Source organism: Leptodactylus fuscus, chromosome 5, assembly GCF_031893055.1.
Source record: "Leptodactylus fuscus isolate aLepFus1 chromosome 5, aLepFus1.hap2, whole genome shotgun sequence".
Lineage (NCBI taxonomy): Eukaryota > Metazoa > Chordata > Amphibia > Anura > Leptodactylidae > Leptodactylus > Leptodactylus fuscus.
In genome coordinates this window covers 18947331-18966802 of record NC_134269.1, presented here as the reverse complement: position 1 = coordinate 18966802, position 19472 = coordinate 18947331, and the positions used below count along the sequence as shown (strand labels likewise).

Genomic DNA, 19472 nt, shown 5'->3' with positions numbered 1-19472 from the left:
ATTTTTTTCCAGGGGTGCCCCAAGTCTGAAAAGGTTGTGAATCACTGGAGTACACCGTGAGGAGAAGGGACAGTTCTCTATAGAGAAGCAAGGGAAAATAATGAAATCCAAGATTTCACAGAAAGGAGACACAAAGTGTTAACAAAGGATATTACAAAATATCTCGTCCCAATATGAGGAGAGTGCTATAAACAATACATTATAGTCTGGGGGGGCCTGGCATCAGGCCGAAGGACTTTCATGGTGAGCCTCCCTTCCCTAACTGTATACTGTACTTATCCTTACTAATGAAAGTTTGTGTGTTTGGATGTTTGTTCCACAATCACACCGAAACGGCAAAACGGATTACACTCAAATTTGACACATACCTAAAATGGCACCAGGAATGGAACATAGGCACCATAGACTGCGGGGTTTGCCGACCGCGAGCCCCAAATTCCCAGTCAGTGAAGGCTGAAGGACCTGAGATGACGTCATCTCATGCCTTTGTGCTGTTCTCCGATTGGATCAAGCAATAGAGGGGGTGGAGCTATAGAGGCTCGAGCCGGCCGCAGAGCGAGAGGAAGAAAATGGCGAGTGCCGAACATGCCGCCATCGGTGGAGCCCAGTGCGCATCGTCGATCGGTGAGTCCGCCGGCCCTCGGGGGTGGGAAGCGGTAGAGGGAACTGGGACAAAGTTCCAGAAATCACTGTCTACCCGTGGCGCACCATGCATGGCCACAGCTGATGTGCAGCACAGTCACCCGACCATGTGCACACCTGTACACTAGGCGCACAGGGGGCCTGGGGTGGGGAGAGGAGGCTGAGGTTGGGGGGGAGGGGGCCCACGGTCACGGGTTGGTGGGGGGAGGGGAAACGGGGTTGCAGGTTGGGGGGGAGGAGAAACGAGGTCAGGGGGGAGGGGGGCCCAGAGGGGAGAGGAGGGGGAAAGGGGACAGGGGTACGGGGGGGGGGGGGGGGGCTGGGGTTCTGTGGGTGCAATGGTGTGGGAGGGGTCCGCTGCGGCCGCAAGGTAAGGGGGGGCCGTGTCCGCACTGCAGGCGGGTCGTGCAGGGGGTGAGGGGGCAGCAGATGAAATTAAGGGTAATGCTATTAGTCTATAAGGTTATTTAGGGAAATAGAGAGAAGGACCATTGCACTGCTCCACAGAAAGAAGGTCTAACACCGTCTTCAGCCACTCACACACTATGTCACACACACCGGGAAGACACAGAGAATAGGGGTAGAATTGGCACAGGGTGGGAAGCTGTACCCTGCCCAGATTGATGCCTCTTTAAGCAATCTCCAATTGGAAACCACAAACATACAGTCTGTCATTGGACTGCAGTGTGTTCCCATATTATTGCCTTGCACACAGTACACATTCAGCCTTATCTCAGGCTGCAGAGAGGCCACTGGAACATCACGCCTTCAGAATAGGTGTCAGATACAGCACAAGAAACACAGAAGACACACGTATACTGAGGACTAGGACCAGCAGCAGATACTTCATATAGACATGCGTCTAGGAGCTAGAGGGAAAATACATGTGCACTGAAGGAGCAAATGCCCAGCTGGATGGGACCGTCCTACACCATGAACATGTCCAGGAAGCCCCGGGCCCTGCACTGCCCCTGCCTGCTACTGGTAATGTGCATAGCCCTGTGCAGGGGGACGGAGACCCAGACTGACCTGACCTCTCTCCTCAACAATGGTAAGTACTTGGGAGCTTCGGCTTCAGTCTCACCACCATCGATCCCATATTGTATATCTTTATTATTATTTGCCATAGTGACCCATCTTATGGTCCGCTTCCACTATCAGACATGTTCTATGTGGCAGTCAATGACCGTAGCTGTGTGTTACAACTCTCCCTCCCAATCTCATACATTGGGCGCCCATTAGACCCCTGTGGTGGATAAATCCAACCTTAGGCACCTAATAAGGACTGATGTGTTCTTACAGGTCACCCAGGCTCTATAATAGTACCTATGTGTAAGTGACACACTATGACCGCTATAGTGGAAGCAGCGCTCAGGGGGCCAATCCGCAGGGGTCCTTGGGACTCTTGGGTGTCGGACCCCACTGATATTTAATTTGTGACTTATCCAAAGGATTTGTCATCAAGTTCAAAGTCCTGGAAACCCCTTTAAGGGCTGAGTGTATTCCAATAAGTATCTATACGCGACATCCACTGCAAAATAGCACTGCGGGAAAAACGCGGCGGTAACGTAATGTAACGTAATGTAGTTCTTCCCACAGCGCAGCGTTCACATGGGGCATGGGATGGCGTATTTTGGTCCTGATTTTGACGCGGGAAGCCACATCAGAATAGGACCAAAATGCGCCTGCCGCGACTGTTACGGCTTCCGACAGTCGCGGCTTCCCGCTCCGGAGTAGGCCCAAATGAATGAGCCTAGTGCGGAGGGTGCTGGCGCGAGGCAGACGCCGGGGCTGAATCAGTTGCGAAATCAGCCTGAAGAAAGGGCAGCTCGCTTCTTTTTATGGGAACAAACTGCTGCGGAAACAAAAGATCGCTAGGGGTCTACATAGACCTCTATTGTGAGGGGGCGGATTTTGAGGAGGATTCAGCGCCAAAATCCGCCCCCTCTTTCCCCGTGTGAACGAGCCCTTAGACAGAAAGTTCATGGAGTTTTCCTCCACGGACTTTGTGTTACAATTATACATATGGGGAAACTGCGCCAGTTTTGGAAATCACGGAGTGTCTGCACCGCGGTTTTTACCGTAATGTGGGCATGGGATTCGCTAGCACTTTGAACTTACTGTGTTTCCGCCATGGGCAAATTGCGGTGTTTCTATCCAGCCTAGAGGAAGCAAAATCCTAATCCCAACAACCTGCACCCGCAGGGGTCAAATTGTTTGCCAATCTACAATTTATAGAAAGCCGTCAGGAATAAGCAATGGGTATATAAAATCCATACAATATGTACGTATATCCTGTGTAGGAACACGGTCCATGGTTCAAATATGAATATTAGTAATGGTGAGCAGGGATAGGGAACCTCCGGCTCTCCAGCTGCTGTGAAACTACAACTCCCAGCATGCTCCATTCACTTCCATGGGAGTTCCAAGAACAGCAGAGCAAGTATGCATGCTGGGAGTTGTAGTTTTGCAAAAGCTGGAGAGATGTACAGTCCCTAGCCCTGGTTTAATGGGTCTGTTCTGTCATATTTACAGGGCGCAAAGAATTGGAAAAAACATTTCCCTGCAAAGTTAACAAAAAGTTTTTTCTTCCGGGTTAAGTAGTAATTGACGTGACTCTCCTGTATCACCGCGTAATTGTCCAGAATGGGTCTATAATGTAACGTAATAATGTATAGCAAGCCATACGGGACCTGTTACTTATTGGTTGTCACCCATGAGACCCAGGAATGAAGAATGGGGAATGGCAATGGATGGGCATTACATGAAGAGAATATGCGGGATGGGAAACATGTTACAAGTATTGTCTGGGATGAGGCAGATCTAGAGATGGAAGTCAGGGCATGGTAAACTATTACGTTTTGGGAATAGCGCCAAGTGTGGGACGGGACATGAACAGAATTGTGAGGGACCTATAACGAAAACCAGTTTAGAAAAACATGTTTAGAAGAAGTTCTGAGATAAACCATCAAAACATAAACCATTCAATAAGAAGAAAACATATTTATTGAGTCCAGGCCGGAGTAGGACGGTGCAAGCATGTCCCGGGGAGACTCTCGTCATAGTCCTGTAGTAAGTTATCACAGAACGTCTTATCTGTCCCAGCAGATGTGCAGTAATAGGAGGGGCGCCGGGACATGTGCGGTGTTTATGTGCTGTGTGCACCCACGAGAACATAATACAAAATAAGACTGTCCTTCAGTATTGTAGCCTATATATACAACCCTGTGTATACAACCCTGTGTATACAACCCTATGTATACAACCCTATAGATACAACCCTATAGATACAACCCTATGTATACAACCCTATGTATTATAGCCTATATATACAAGCCTATATATACAACCCTGTGTATACAACCCGATGTATACAACCCTATATATACAAACCTATATATACAAACCTATATATACAACCCGATGTATACAACCCTATATATACAACCCTATATATACAAGCCTATATATACAAGCCTATATATACAACCCTATATATACAACCCTATATATACAAGCCTATATATACAACCCTATATATACAACCCTATATATACAAACCTATATATACAACCCTATGTATACAGCCCTATGTATACAACCCTATATATACAAACCTATATATACAACCCTATGTATACAGCCCTATGTATACAACCCTATATATACGAACCTATATATACAACCCTATATATACAACCCTATATATACACATTCCGCCATCCTTGCTGCCTCTCTAATACGACTTTCTATGATTGCTATGGCGGTGTTATTTGTTAGATGTATATGCAGGGCGGTATGACACTGTTATGTGTAAGGCAAGATTATTTGGAGATTGTTTGTAGGTCAGTATTATTTATATGGAGATTAACTCTTGCACTGCAGTATTATATGGGGATGGGCAGAAAAAAGGACCCTGGAAAAAATGTAACAGTGGCCCCATTTCATAGGCGGGCCCGTTGCAAGTAGGTGTAGTCAATACAAGTAGGCAGGGGCAGCACAAGTAGCCCCTCCATATAAAGCAGTCCTGTGTAAAGTAATTTTGCACAGGACTGCTTTACATGGAGACAGAGGAAGCAGTTCTATGTAAGTTACTATGTCAGCCTGAAACTGTATCTTACATAGGACTGCTGCCTCTGACTCCATGTAAAGCAGCTATTTCTGTTACACAGGGCTGCCTGCTTTATATTGTAAAGGTAGCAGTCTTATGTAAGTTATAGGTGTGGGGTCAGGGTGACCTTTAAACTGTAGTTGCAGCAGCAGTCCTATGTAAGTTACCATGTCAGACTGAAAGTGTATCTTACACAGGACTGCTGTACAGGACCATAGACTGTAGGTGCAGCAGCCACTATCACACTCATAGTCCACTGATTTAGACCAACTCCGGAGGGGCCCGGGGCCGGGTGTAACATATTCCCTGGTGCTCTGGTGTCCACTGCTGTAGCCTGTTCGGTCACACACCATTCTTTGGTCCAAGCACCCGTCGTGACCGCTGAGGCCAATCAGCAGCCTCAACAATCGCTGGAGAGAGACTGATGTCATATGTGAGTGACATCACCAATCCCTCTCCAGCCACTGCCTAATTGACCTCAGCACTCACGTGGAGGTTCGCCTCCCATGAACCATTCTGGGGTCTCTTTAGACTCCAGAGTACAATGATCAGAGGCCCCGGGGAGGTGACTACACATAATAAACAGTATTACTCACCTCTCCTGGTTCTGGTGCTCGTCTTCCGTTATGTCTTTGAGATGTCATAAAAGACACCACGACCCACATGATGTTCCACCGGCGTCATTTTGCGTCAATCACAGGCCTCAGTGGTCTCTGACGTCAATCATGACGCCTCAAAGGCCATAAGACCTGCACTGGAGCCCAGGAGAGGTGAGTAACACTGTTTATTATGTTTCTCACCTCCCCTGGGCCTCAGCATATTATACTTTGGGGTATGAAGAGATCCCAGAGTATAACGGCAGTTTTGAATAGGACCTGTGTGGTCTGAATGAAACCGATGGGCGAATCTCGTGCAATGGATCTCGCAAGATTTGTCCAACACATACTCCAAGTGCCAGCATACCCAACAACTGTAACAATTGGAAGATGCCAGTGGGCAGTTGCTTGCCGTTGGGCCCCTTTGCATCCTTGGGCCCTGGGAAACCACATATTTTGCCCTTATTATAACCCGCCCTGCCTGTCTGTCTTTTACTAGTCCACAGTCTGCCTGCAGGTCAAACACGACGCACAGTAGCCCAACATGGAGCATTCATTGGAATAAAAGACACGGTCGTGTGCACGGAGCCTCACACAGGACATACTTAGCAGAATTTGTACAACCCCCTCCCTGTTTTTGCAGAATTCTGCGTGCTGTATTTTACTCTTTAAAGGTCTTATCTTATATTATCACCCAAACCTTTCTGTACAATGTGTCTTAACAAAAGCTGATTAGACAAAAAGCACTCTACAGAAGCCTGGGAGGGACATTAGACTTATCTGCCTGTATTTAAAGGCTAACGTTGGACTTGCTATATACAGTTATTGCCAAATTTTTTAAGACTGACTTAAATTTTTTCATATTTTTCAGTGTTTGCTGCTTCACTTTTTGCAGAAACGCCAATGTTTTCCATATAGGAAAATATCTAAGCCTGACAACAGGCAGGGTGGTGGGGTAGGCTTACTTCTGTCACCACAGTGCATTTTTCAAGCCATTCCACCGGTACCCTCTCTCACATTCCCCTCATTTGAAGTCCATGCTATCTACCGTCCACCTGGCTCACCCTACCAATTTCTGGAGCACTTCGCTTCTTGGACTCCCCTCTTTTTATCCAGAAAAATTCCTACCCTGATCATGGGTGACTTTAACATCCCTACTGACACCCCTGTCTCCCCAGCTGCCTCGGTTTCTCTCAATCACTTCTCTTGGTCTTTCACAATGTTCTTCTTTCGCCACACATGTAGATGGCAACACGATTGATCTTGTCTTCCATCGACTCCTCACAGTTTCTAAATTTACTAACTCTTCTCTGCCGCTCTCTGATCATAACCCTCTATCTCTCACCATCAGTGCTCTCTCTTCTTCACAGGATACACCTACCCATCACACATATAGGAATTTGCGTGCTATCGACACCCAGCACCTCTCAGATACTCTACAGTCCTCTCCGTCCACAGTCAATATAATGGATCCCTTAAAAATGCATTGGATGAGGTGGCTCCCCCCTCCACTCATAAAATCCCACATAGGAGGCAGCAGCCCTGGCACACGCCACAGACACGATTTCTTCAGCGCTGCTCTAGGTGTGCCGAACGTCTCTGGAGAAAATTACGTTCACCTGCAGATTTCCTCCACTTCAAATTTATGCTTAAAACATATAGCTCTGTCCTTCACCTTGCCAAACAAGACTATTTCACCACCCTCATCTCTGCTCTCTCCAGCAACCCTAAAAGGCTTTTTGAAACTTTTCACTCCTTACTCACACCCAAGGTGCAGACGCCATTCACAGACCTTAGTGCTGATGACCTTGCCACTTATTTCCATGATAAAATTTATAAGATCCGTCAGGAAATAACTGCCCAAGCCCCAGGTGGCATTGATCCCATCACTTACCATAGTAATGATCCCCTCACCAGCCGCACTTCAGACTGTCCATTCTCATCTTTTGAACCTGTTACAAACGAGGAAGTCTCTCAGCTACTTTCTTCATCTCGCCCTACAACCTGCAGTAGTGACCCCTTCCCCTCACACCTTCTCCAATCTCTGTCACCTGTCTCTAATATCATGTCCTCGCTCTATCTGAAACTAAATCTCTCTACTGAACTTCTGCTGTTTCCACCATCTAATAGATCTGTCCCTGATATATCCGTTGCAGTCTCAGGCCTTACTATAACTCCTAGGCAGCATGCCCGCTGCCTCGGGGTCATGTCTGACACAGACCTTTCCTTCACCCCTCATATTCAATCACTCACACGCTCATGTCTCCTCCACCTCAAAAACATTTCCAGAATACTCCCTCTACAATCTATTCTGAATGCAGCGGCCAGGCTCATCTATCAGGCTAGACGCTACAGCGATGCCTCGGGTCTGTGCCGGTCACTTACATTGGCTGCCTATTCATTATAGAATAAAATATAAAGTTATCCCCCCATCCACAAGGCTCTCCATAATGCCGCACCTCCCTACATTTCCTCCCTCATCTCTGTCTACCGCCCAACCTGTGCTCTCCGCTCACTCAATGACCTAACACTTACATCCTCTATTGTCAGAACCTCCCACGCTCGTCTACAAGACTTCTCCTGAGCTGCACCACTTCTCTGGAATGCTCTACCCCGGACAATCAGATTAACTCCCAATTTCTACAGTTTCAAGCGCAAATTAAAGACACATCTTATCAGACAGGCCTATCACAATTCCTATTGTAAACCCTTCCGTACCGTAATTAGAATCCCTAAAATGTAACCCTCCTCTGTCCCCGCTCCCACATTACCCCACATGATATGTCATCTAATGCTAACTTTATAGGTCCAAGCTCCATCCACATGTTACAGGACACGACTGGTGACGGCTCATAAAGTCTTATGTTTATGTAATGACAGTCACCTCTATTACAAAAGTGTCTGACCTCTGCATAAGCAATGCCGCCCCTGCTACCTCTGGTGTCACCCCCTCTACCTCATAGATTGTAAGCTCTTGCGAGCAGGGCCCTCAGTCCCATTGTGTGAAATGACTTTCTTTGTAATGTATCTTTCTGTCTGTATTTGAACCCTACAAATTGTACAGCGCTGCGGAATATGTTGGCGCTATATAAATAAAATGCATTATTATTTATATATTATATAGGTATAATAGGGACAGAAAAACGCTGCGGAAAAAAAACTCTGTTTCCGCCTCAGTCTTTTCCACAATGTTTTCTTGCTGTGGCCCGCTACATGGGACCTTAGCCTCAAGAGCTCCTGAATTTAAAGGGATCCTATCATTCACACACTATTTTTTCTAGGTACCACTTCGGAATAGCCTTAAGAAAACCTATTTGTCTCCTACCTTTCGTCGTCTTCTCTGCGCCGCCATTTGCCTACAATACTGGTTGTTGTCGGTATGCAAATTAGCTCTTTCACAGCACTGGGAGCGTCTCCAATGCTGCAAGAGAACTCTCTCCAGCGCCGCCTCCATCTTCATCAGGAGCGTCCTCTTCAGCCTCTTCTTCCGGCAGTGGCTTGTAACTTCTAGGTCTTGGGCCTTGGGAAGAGCAGACTGCGCATGCACACAGGCCACGAGAAAATAGCCGCTTACAATACTGTGCAAGTGGCCATTTTCTCATGGCCTGTGGGCATGCGCAATCTGCTCTGCCCAAGGCCCAAGACCTAGAAGTTACAAACCACCGCCTGAAGAAGAAGAGGAAGAGGACGCTCCTGATGAAGATGGAGGCGGCGCTGGAGAGAGTTCTCTTGCAGCATTGGAGACGCCCCCAGTGCTGTGAGAGACCTAATTTGCATACCGACAAGAACCAAGATTGTAGGCGAACGGCGGCGCGGAGAAGATGACAAAAGGTAGGAGACGAATAGCCTTTCTTAAGGTTATTCCGACGTGGTACCTAGAAATAATAGTGTGTGAATGATAGGATCCCTTTAACACTTTTATTGACAAACTCATCAAGTTTATGTAAAGACTCAATATTTTCAAGGGTGACCCTTAGGGCTCGTTCACATGGGGCAAGAGGGGGCAGATTCTGATGCCGAATCCACCTCAGAATCCGCCCCCTCACAATGGAGGTCTATGTAGACCGCTAGCTTACTTTTTACCATGAGTGGTATGTTCTGGCTCACGGTAAAAAGAAGCGAGCTGCCCTTTCTTCAGGCAGATTCCGCCGCTGAGTCAGCACCGGCGTCCACCTCATGACCGCGCCCTCCGGACTAGGCCCATTCATTTGGGCCTACTCCGGAGCGGGAAGCCATGACTGTCGGAAGCCACAACAGTTTTGGCAGGTGCATTTTGGTCTAATTCTTATGCGGCTTCCCACATCAGAATCAGGACCAAAATATGCGGTCCTGTGCCTGTGTGAACGAGACCTTATATTTAAGCCTTCTGCGCGTCACCCCGGTATACTGGATATCAGCTTCTGGGCCAAATCCTGACGGGTGACAACACATTCTTACCTTATCAGTACTTGGAATTTATCATAATATTCTGTGTTTTTGTGTGTCCAGCTGGGGACTGACAACAGATACTCAATGGGTTGAGATCTGGGAACTTTCCTGGCCATGAACCCAAAATTTCAGTGCTTTGTTCACCAAGCTATGTAGTGGTGACTTTTGCCTTGTGACGTGCTGGAAAAAGTATTGTCCATCACCAAATGTCTCCTGGATGGTTGGGAGAAGTTGTTCTTGGAGGATGTTTAGATCCCATTCTTTATCCATAATTCTGAGTGCTCCCTGGATGTAAAGACGACCCTTCCCCACACATGAGTGGTCTCAGGAGGCCTTAGTATTGGGAGGACATAGGAGTCATGGTAGTATTCTCCGGACATTCATTCTTCCAGAAGCCGCTTCTGTTCAAGAGAAATATGAAGGACAGACTGACATTGTGCAAGAAGTAAAGGGATTGGACTGTGGAGGACTGGGGGGGAATTATTATCTCTGATGAAGCCTACTTCATACTGTTTGAGACATCAGGAAGAATTATCGGGAAGAAAACGTGAGCTCTACCATAAGTCCTAAGTCATGCCAACAGTAAAGCCCCCTGAGATTTTGGGCCCATGGTCAGGAAACTCCATAGACTCAATCCCGAATCTTTGGTCAATCCTCAAAAAGTGAGTGGACGCACAAATACACAGAAATTGTGATAAACTCCAAACACTGGTTAGATAAGAATGTGTTGTCACCAGTCAGGATTTGGCCCAGACACCTATCTAGTGCTCAAGTCTTGAAAATAAGGGTTAATCCTGAAAAAAGTGAGTCTTCCCATAAATTTCTACTGTAGTGTACCATAGAAACATTGGACTAAAAGATCTAAAACCACCGAAGCAGCAAATTGTGGAAACCAAAATTTGGGTCGATCTCAAAACATTTGTCTACAAGTGTAGCATACAATTGTGCATCTCAGTGCAGGTCTTTGTGCCGTCATGTTGTCCCACAGGACTCACCGTCTACAACTCATAGGAAGCGTCTGTAGTATTTACAACTAGGGTTGAGCCGATCTTGAGTTTTCAGCATCAATTTTAAAATCCGATTTCCGATCATTTTCCAGACGATCCCGATCGTAAAATTTGCTCGATCGCCAATCAGGATCCGATCTTTCCCAATCCCGATCACTCAACCCTAGTCAATGCTTCTCTATGGGAAAAGTCACTTTTAGGGTTGAGCCGATCTTGAGATTTCAAAATCCGATTTCCGATCATTTTCCAGCCGATCGTGATCATGAAATTTACTTGATCGCCGATCAGGATCCGATCTTTTCCGATCCCGATTACTCAACCCTATTTACAACCTATAGACTTCATCAATATTACTGAATCCATGCCCTATATGACCGACTTATACTCTCTTATGTTCACAGTGTACAGCGTCATTGAAAACAAGCTTGTAACTCCTTATTGCTTCACCACCACGTTGTATGATCTTACGTGTTTCTGGGAAAGCAACAGATCAGACGCCACCAGCTATAGGTTCTACTATAAACCGTGAGTATTTCCAGGGGTGTGTGTCTTACTGTTGCCATTGATAATGTTATACAGTATATGTTTTATTACTTTTAGTACTATGACTGCGTTTCATGTTCAGAACGTAGCGTACGTAGACTGACCAACCTGTCCACACCTATGTGGAGATGCACAAGTATTTGGGGTTGTCCACCCTTACCTTACTTGTGACTTTCCAGCAGCTGCACAACTCCAACCCCAATCGTGCCCTCACCAGACATGCTGGGAATTGTAGTAATAGGACATTTAATGCTACGCTCATCCTTGTTCGTGAAAAGTGAAAGCCAACATGGAATATCAGTCCATGGCCATGACCCCACTCCCCCTACTCCAAAGGTCTCTACTAGAGATGAGCGAACACTGTTCGGATCAGCCGTTCCGAACAGCACGCTCCCATAGAAATAAATGGAAGCACCTGGCACACCGGCCGGCCGCCGGCAAAGTATACGTGCCAGGTGCTTCCATTCATTTCTATGGGAGCGTGCTGTTCGGAACGGCTGATCCGAACAGTGTTCACTCATCTCTAGTCTCTACACCAGTGACCACCAGTTTGGGAACCAGTGACCCAGAGGACAACTCTATGATATCTTATCTGTCTCTTTTTTTTCCAGTGGGGTGGAATATTGCCGCTTAAAGACGGTGGCCACTTCCAATGGCACTTGGTGGCACGTGTGTCAGTTTCCAGAAGAATACATTGATTTATTTGCTCTGGATCCGTATCACATCTCAGTAAAAGATACCTCAGAACCCAACAGCTTTGGCCGAAACTGCTCAACAGAAGAAATTGGTAAGAAACCTATAGCCAGTTCCATCATCTCCTCTGTATATAGTGTGGTGATACAGGTATATACAGAAGTCTCATAGTTATACATTTCTATCCAGCCAACTGCAAGTATCATATTATGGGGAAACTGAAATGGTGCCCATGGGATAAACACACTGGGGCAGATTTATCAATAATGTTGAACGTTGCAACTACAAATTTTGGGGCAAATTCATCATACCCTCTATGCCAGAAAACTGGGGTGTAGTGATGATATTGAGGCCCTTTGTTGGATCACACGTGCACCCCAAGCCCTGATCCATGCATAGATCTCCATCATGGTGCAGCCAAACTATGAAGACTACCGTATGATATGCCAGTCTTGCCCCAGTTTGTTATTGATGGTGTAACTCTAGACGCATTTCACTTAATAAATCTCCCTCTCTGACTGGTACTTCATGGGGGGCGATCGGGGTCTGATAATGGTGGTATTCCCGGTCTCTGCGCTCGGCCCAGTGTGCGTGAAATCCTAACCAAACCATTTCTTCTCATCTTCCTTCTCTTTGAAGTTTACATGGAGCCCATTGAAAATATCACAGTAAAGAAGCAGCTGAGGCCGCTGGGACTCTTCATCATCATCAATGACTCTTTTGGCAATAACCTGTTAGATTACCTGACGTTCCAAGTAAGATATATCAGTAAAGAAGGCGGCATTCAGAGAATCAAGACGTTTGAGCAGGTAAGTACAGGACCGTGACCGGTGACATCATCGGTGTGTAATGTAGATGTAAGGTGACATCAGTGTATACTGTAGAGAGGACAGTATAGATATATATATATATATGAGAGTCACTTTATAAGGGTAAGTTCACACGTAGTCTTTTGGTCAGGGTTTTGAGCCTGTATCCGCCTCAAAATCCTGACCAAAAAGACGGCTCCCATTGAAATCAATGGGAGACGCTCAGGTCTTGTTTCCGGGAGCCGAGATGCTCATTCTTCAGGCCGAGTCGCCTCGCGATTTGGCCTGAAGACACTCCCTCCTCCAGACTAGGTCCTTTCATTGGGCCTAATCCGGAACGGAGAGCGCGAGTGGATGCTGGTGCAGTGACTTCCAGTCACAGCTACCCGGTTTTTGGATCGGAACCTGAGGCGGTCTCCAATCCAAAAAACCCCATGTGAACTTACCGTAATTGTCTTCCTGCTTGTACCATCAGGTTCCAGCACAGCAGAGCCAGAAGATGCTTTTCCTCCATGAAATTGTTAGAGGGGCCGAGTACTCGCTCAGCGTGAGAGTCAAACCGGATGGCTCCTATGATGGCTATTGGAGTCAGTGGTCGGAGGACGTGCATGTGCAGATATCAGAGGGTAAGGACACAGGGCGACCTATACAAATCACAGAGGTAGCCCTTGAAGACAGTCAGTAGGGAAATCCAAACTGACCATCAATGTCTCATTTCCATACCCAGTTGTGGATGTTCTTCAAGTGACGCTGTATGTGATTGCCGGCCTGGTCCCTGTTATTGCCCTCATCCTCATAACCACATGTAAGAGAAGGTAAGTGATATTACCAAAGAATATTCGGCTAGATTCACACCCCCACACCTTTATTTCACAGACCCATTGGGGCAGATTTATGAAGATCGGTATTACTAATATTGCTGGCGCCTCATATGACGAGACGCGCCTTCTCATAAATGTGCCGCACCCTCCACTATCTTCAGTTCTTCTATGGGTGCTCCTGTGGAGTCATAGCGGCCGCAGGTTTCCAGCAGATTTCTGGTGTGAATGATAATAAAGCTCAACCCTCGCTACACACGGTTTGTTTTTTTCTGTGGAAAGTGGAGAGGACGGCACCGCAAAGAAAAAAAACTGATTTGTGCAATTTGCAATTTTTGTATATCTTGTATAAATAATAATGCATCTGCCCCTGTGAAAATGTATAATGCTCTGTAGTAGTGTGAATACAGCCTTATTCATAGTGTGACACAACAGTGACAATGACTAAGCCATATCTATTGTACCATGGCAGGTTTCTCAAGAAGGTCTGGCCAAAAATTCCAAGTCCAGAACATCACTTTAAGGAGCTGTACACAACTCATAAAGGAAACTTTAAGGTACTGTCAAAACCTTCTTGTAAAGTGTGATGGATACTGAGAGATAGATAGATAGATAGATAGATAGATAGATAGATAGATAGATAGATGATAGATAGATAGATAGATAGATAGATAGATAGATAGATGATAGATAGATAGATAGATAGATAGATAGATAGATAGATAGATAGGAGATAGATAGATAGATAGATAGATAGATAGGAGATAGATAGATAGATAGATAGATAGATAGATAGATAGATAGATACTGGACTATAGCACTGGACTATAAGACGCACCTAGGTTTTAGAGGAGGAAAATAGGGAAAAAAAAATTTGAAGCAAAAACTGGTAAAATATTTAATATATGGGAGTTGTAGTTTTGCAACAGCTGCAAGGCCACATTGACAGGTGACCCTGCAGCTGTACGGGGATGCATAGAGTGTTTTTTTTTTGCGGGGCCAGATGTACTTTTTAGTTATACCATTTTGGGGGATATCTATTGCTTAGATCACCTTGTATTGAAAAAAAAACAGGAGGTGATTTAGAACTTTTATTTATTTCATATTTTTATTATATATTTTTAAAGCTTTTTTTTTTTTTTTTTTTACTATTTTATTCCCCCCCGGGGGCTTGAACCTGCGGTCACTTGATTGCAAGTCCCATAGACGGCAATACAAGTGTATTGCCGTCTATGGGACATTCTGTATATTAGTATTATGGCGGCTGGTCATAGACCCAGCCGCAATACTAATATAGCAGTGACAGGCCTGGGAGCCTCATTAGGCTCCCGACTGTCACCCGAACAGGTCGGCTCCTGCGATATCGCCGTGCAGGAGCCGGCCTGCAACTTTACAGGTACGGGGCCGGTGGGGACCGGCCCCGGGGGAGAAGGGGCCACCGATACTGACCCGGCATCCGCTGTACTAGAGAGGCGGATGCCGGGGAGGGATAGACGCCGAGGCCTGAGACATCGCTCCTCTGCCCTGCCTGAAGCCAGCGGCGGGGGGACGGAGGAGCGGAATAGCAGCATCACTCCTCCCGCTGCTGGCTTCATGCAGGGCAGAGGAGCGCAGCGATGTCTCAGGCCCCGGCACCTGCATCTATCCCCTGCCGGCTTCCGCCTCTCTATTACAGCGGGTGCCAGGCGCCACATTCAGACTATAAGACGCACCCTTCTTTTCCCCCCAAATTTTTGGGGAAAAAAGTGCGTCTTATAGTCTGAAAAATACGGTAGATAGGAGATAGATAGATAGATAAATAGAGAGATAGATATGAGATAGATAGATAGATAGATAGATAGAAGATAGATAGATAGATAGATAGATAGATAGATAGATGATAGATAGATAGATAGATAGATAGATAGATAGATAGATAGATAGGAGATAGATAGATAGATAGATAGATAGATAGATAGGAGATAGATAGATAGATAGATAGATAGATAGATAGATAGATAGGAGATAGATAGATAGATAGATAGATAGATAGATAGATAGATAGGAGATAGATAGATAGATAGATAGATAGGAGATAGATAGATAGATAGATAGATAGATAGATAGGAGATAGATAGATAGGAGATAGATAGATAGATAGATAGATAGATAGATAGATAGATAGGAGATAGATAGATAGATAGGAGATAGATAGATAGATAGATAGATAGATAGATATGAGATAGATAGATAGATAGATAGATAGATAGATAGATAGGAGATAGATAGACAGATAGATAGATAGGAGATAGATAGATAGATAGATAGGAGATAGATAGATAGATAGATAGATAGGAGATAGATAGATAGATAGATAGATAGATAGATAGATAGATATGAGATAGATAGATAGATAGATAGATAGATAGATATGAGATAGATAGATAGATAGATAGATAGATAGATAGATAGATAGGAGATAGATAGATAGATAGATAGATAGATAGATAGATAGGAGATAGATAGGAGATAGGAGATAGATAGATAGATAGATAGATAGATAGATAGATAGATAGATAGATAGGAGATAGATAGATAGATAGATAGATAGGAGATAGATAGATAGATAGATAGATAGGAGATAGATAGATAGGAGATAGATAGATAGATAGATAGATAGATAGATAGGAGATAGATAGATAGATAGGAGATAGATAGATAGATAGATAGATAGATAGATATGAGATAGATAGATAGATAGATAGATAGATAGATAGATAGGAGATAGATAGACAGATAGATAGATAGGAGATAGATAGATAGATAGATAGGAGATAGATAGATAGATAGATAGATAGGAGATAGATAGATAGATAGATAGATAGATAGATAGATATGAGATAGATAGATAGATAGATAGATAGATAGATAGATAGATATGAGATAGATAGATAGATAGATAGATAGATAGATAGGAGATAGATAGATAGATAGATAGATAGATAGATAGATAGGAGATAGATAGGAGATAGATAGATAGATAGATAGATAGATAGATAGATAGATAGGAGATAGATAGATAGATAGATAGATAGATAGATAGATAGAAATGCTAAGAAGGAATTTTGGACCCTTCTTCCCTGAGTCTGGTCATTATGTCTGGGATTCCTTGTGTGCGCTCTCTTCAGGACATCTTTCAGCATCTCGATAGAGTTGAGGTCAGGACTTGGCCTTTCCAGATAACAAATCATCTTCTTGTATTCCCATTCTTCTGTTTGCGTACCTGTATGCTTCTTATGTTATCTGTCTTGTCTCTTTAGCTTGAGGTCATGGCCGCCCTTCCATTCTCACACCTTAGAATTCATTCCGTCAATGATCATAAACCATCTAAGTGGTGAGGTAGCAATGGCGCTCCTTTCACCACGATTCACAGTCGGGATGAGGTTATTTGTGACTTTATTTCATAGGCAAAGCCCCTCTAACGCATCAGGAACCTCAGTATCTGTGACATTAGCTTTCTTACTTGCATCCATTGTTTCCTTCAATGCAGCACTAAGTTTGCTATCCCTAACAGTCAAACTCTGGCTAGGTCATGAAGGCCCCATCTTTGTGGCACAGAACCAATCAGAACACTGCCTCCTTGTCCAGTCCTGAGCTGAGGACCTCGCATTGAGAATTATCCCTTGCCTGTGATTACATTAGTATTCTGGGCTCTGAGCTTAGTCTCAGCACCTTGCCCTGTTTTCTGACTTTGGCTTGCTCTCCTTGATTATCCTTCTTTGCTGTATCTGTGACCTCTTGGATTTGAGAGTGGACTCTGACGTGCCTCTGTTTTCATTTTGGCAATTCCCATACGTTCCTAGTTTTGGCCTAGTCTAGTCTTTTGCTCATTCTGCTTGCTATAGGGTTTCTGGTTTGGTTACTAGTCTGCAAGTGCGTCTGTTTTCTGACACCTTATTCTTATTACCCTATTCAGGTAATTTCAAGGGGTTCACTTACTTTTTCTTGCAATAAAATTCTCATTTTCAATTTTGCTTTACATTGTCTTTACAGCTCTGGTTAGATCAGACAGACTCTTACCTGATGTGGATCTCTAGAAATATCTTTCATGAAGGCCCCATCTCTACACTGGAAGTCCTATCAGAACTTCCAAATGCGATGCCCCCACCTCCACCTCCACCGTCAGCACAACTTCCACCCAAGGACAGTTACGTAACACTAGATGAGAACTTTTTGCCCCACTTCCCATCATGGATGGTATCTCAGAGACAAATAGATGCCCAGATGGAGCTACTGAGTCCAACAGAAGCTCCTAGTCAGGAGAAGACCTCCAGGAGTGAGGCAAGACCAGAGGAACGTGAGAGGGAGATGACAACTGTGGCGGTCCCACTGGTGGAGGACACAAAGGCAAAGCCTGGCTATCTAACCATCCAGAGAGAGGACTCGCTCAACTCGGAGGAAGAGAAGCCGAGTCCAGGATCCAGCTTTGAGTACACAGTGTTAGATACTTGTGATGGACTCTTATTCCCAAGGACTCGTTCCATTCCTCCACGTGAACCTCTAAAGTATGCTTACCTTCTCATGTCCGAATTGGGGGAGGAAAGTCCTCCACCATCTCCGAACATTTACCAGAACAGTATCTGTCCCCAGTTACCTGCCCACATCTACTCTCAGTGCTGACGGATGTTCTACTAGGACAAGGTGGGAAGATTGTATAGCGGACATGGTCTGTGGAGCTACTATCTACATTGTACATACCATTGCACTGTTCTGTAAAATGGAGCAACGGACAGGAGTGTCAGGAATCATCACGCCGTGTTTGTACATCTTCGCCATCCTTCACAGATTGTGCGCCCTTCACTGTTACAGTCTCATGTCAGGATTTCGGCCGCCATCTTACTTCATGGTACTAGTTGTCAGACGCACAGTCTTGTCGACAACTAAGCTCCACCTATGAGGGGTAAGATTCAGAGAAGTATGCATTATGGGAGATACCAAAAGGTGTATGTGGGGGTCCATATTTGTTTGCAGTGCCTCTACCATTACATTTTTGCAAATGTTAATAGGACTAACATTGGGGTCATGTTTCCTCACCGTGCAGGTGCCTTCTCACAGCCGTCTCTTTATTTGTTTCCAAATTTTGGAGAAGATCCCCTCACATGAAGGGTACACTGGGTACTCGATCTGACCAAAAACCATTGATTCTGACGGGTGACGATAGCCTGTTTGACCCATCACTGCTGATATTGTGTGGAGCGAGTTCACATCTGCACCATTCTGTCCATTAGGATTAGGATTTTACTCTGAATATATATTTCTATTACCCGCCATTATCTGTAGTACATAAAATACCGTATTACCACTGCCAATATATACATCGACACACACAGAGTATATATATATATATATATATATATATATATATATATATATTCTAGTGTGTGTAGGTCGTGAGGTGATCCTATACTGTTGTGTTGTTGCCCGCACCTCTGTATATAGCGCCATCCAGTGTGCATCCCCTTGTACAGCCATGTTTATACCGCCCCACACTGGATGCAGCCTTTGTATTTTTATAAATCGCTGTGATTACCTTTTTGTATTTTTTACAACTTTTTGTAATAAATTTCTATATTTTTTTTTTACCATGTAGAAGTCAGTTGTGTCATTGTACTACATACATGATAACGTCACATCATTCGGGTAGCCTGTATGTTAGTTCCTCCCAGGAACCTATCTATAAAACATAGTGTAGAACACTGTCAGGGCTCCTAGGAACCTATCTATAAAACATAGTGTATGGCACTGTCAGGGCTCCTAGGAACCTATCTATAATACATAGTGTATGG

The 19472-nt window shown here is 44.8% G+C and overlaps 1 protein-coding gene across 2 annotated transcripts; it reads left to right on the top strand.

Moving 5' to 3' along the window:
- Positions 1-1377: 1377 nt before the first annotated feature.
- Positions 1378-19271, top strand: EPOR (erythropoietin receptor). 2 transcript variants are annotated; one of them, XR_012716080.1, is made up of 9 exons: positions 1378-1693; positions 11186-11309; positions 11939-12114; positions 12660-12829; positions 13305-13455; positions 13557-13644; positions 14120-14204; positions 17680-18586; positions 18728-19271. XR_012716080.1 is itself a non-coding variant. In XM_075272541.1 (8 exons), the coding sequence occupies exons 1-8, from the start codon at positions 1546-1548 to the stop codon at positions 18304-18306; spliced, it is 1569 nt and encodes a 522-aa protein (XP_075128642.1). In that variant the 5' UTR covers positions 1378-1545; the 3' UTR covers positions 18307-19271. The 2 variants fall into 2 exon arrangements, 1 of the variants encoding a protein (XP_075128642.1); XM_075272541.1 differs by having other exon boundaries at positions 17680-19271.
- The last annotated feature ends 201 nt before the right edge of the window (positions 19272-19472 follow it).

Bases quoted from the DNA above. Each gene is read 5' to 3' on its own strand.
- EPOR (XM_075272541.1), top strand. From the start codon at position 1,546: ATGCCCAGCTGGATGGGACCGTCCTACACCATGAACATGTCCAGGAAG. The intron at 12,830-13,304 runs GTAAGTACAGGA...TTGTACCATCAG, and splicing joins GAATCAAGACGTTTGAGCAG to GTTCCAGCACAGCAGAGCCA. The intron at 13,645-14,119 runs GTAAGTGATATT...GTACCATGGCAG, and splicing joins ATAACCACATGTAAGAGAAG to GTTTCTCAAGAAGGTCTGGC.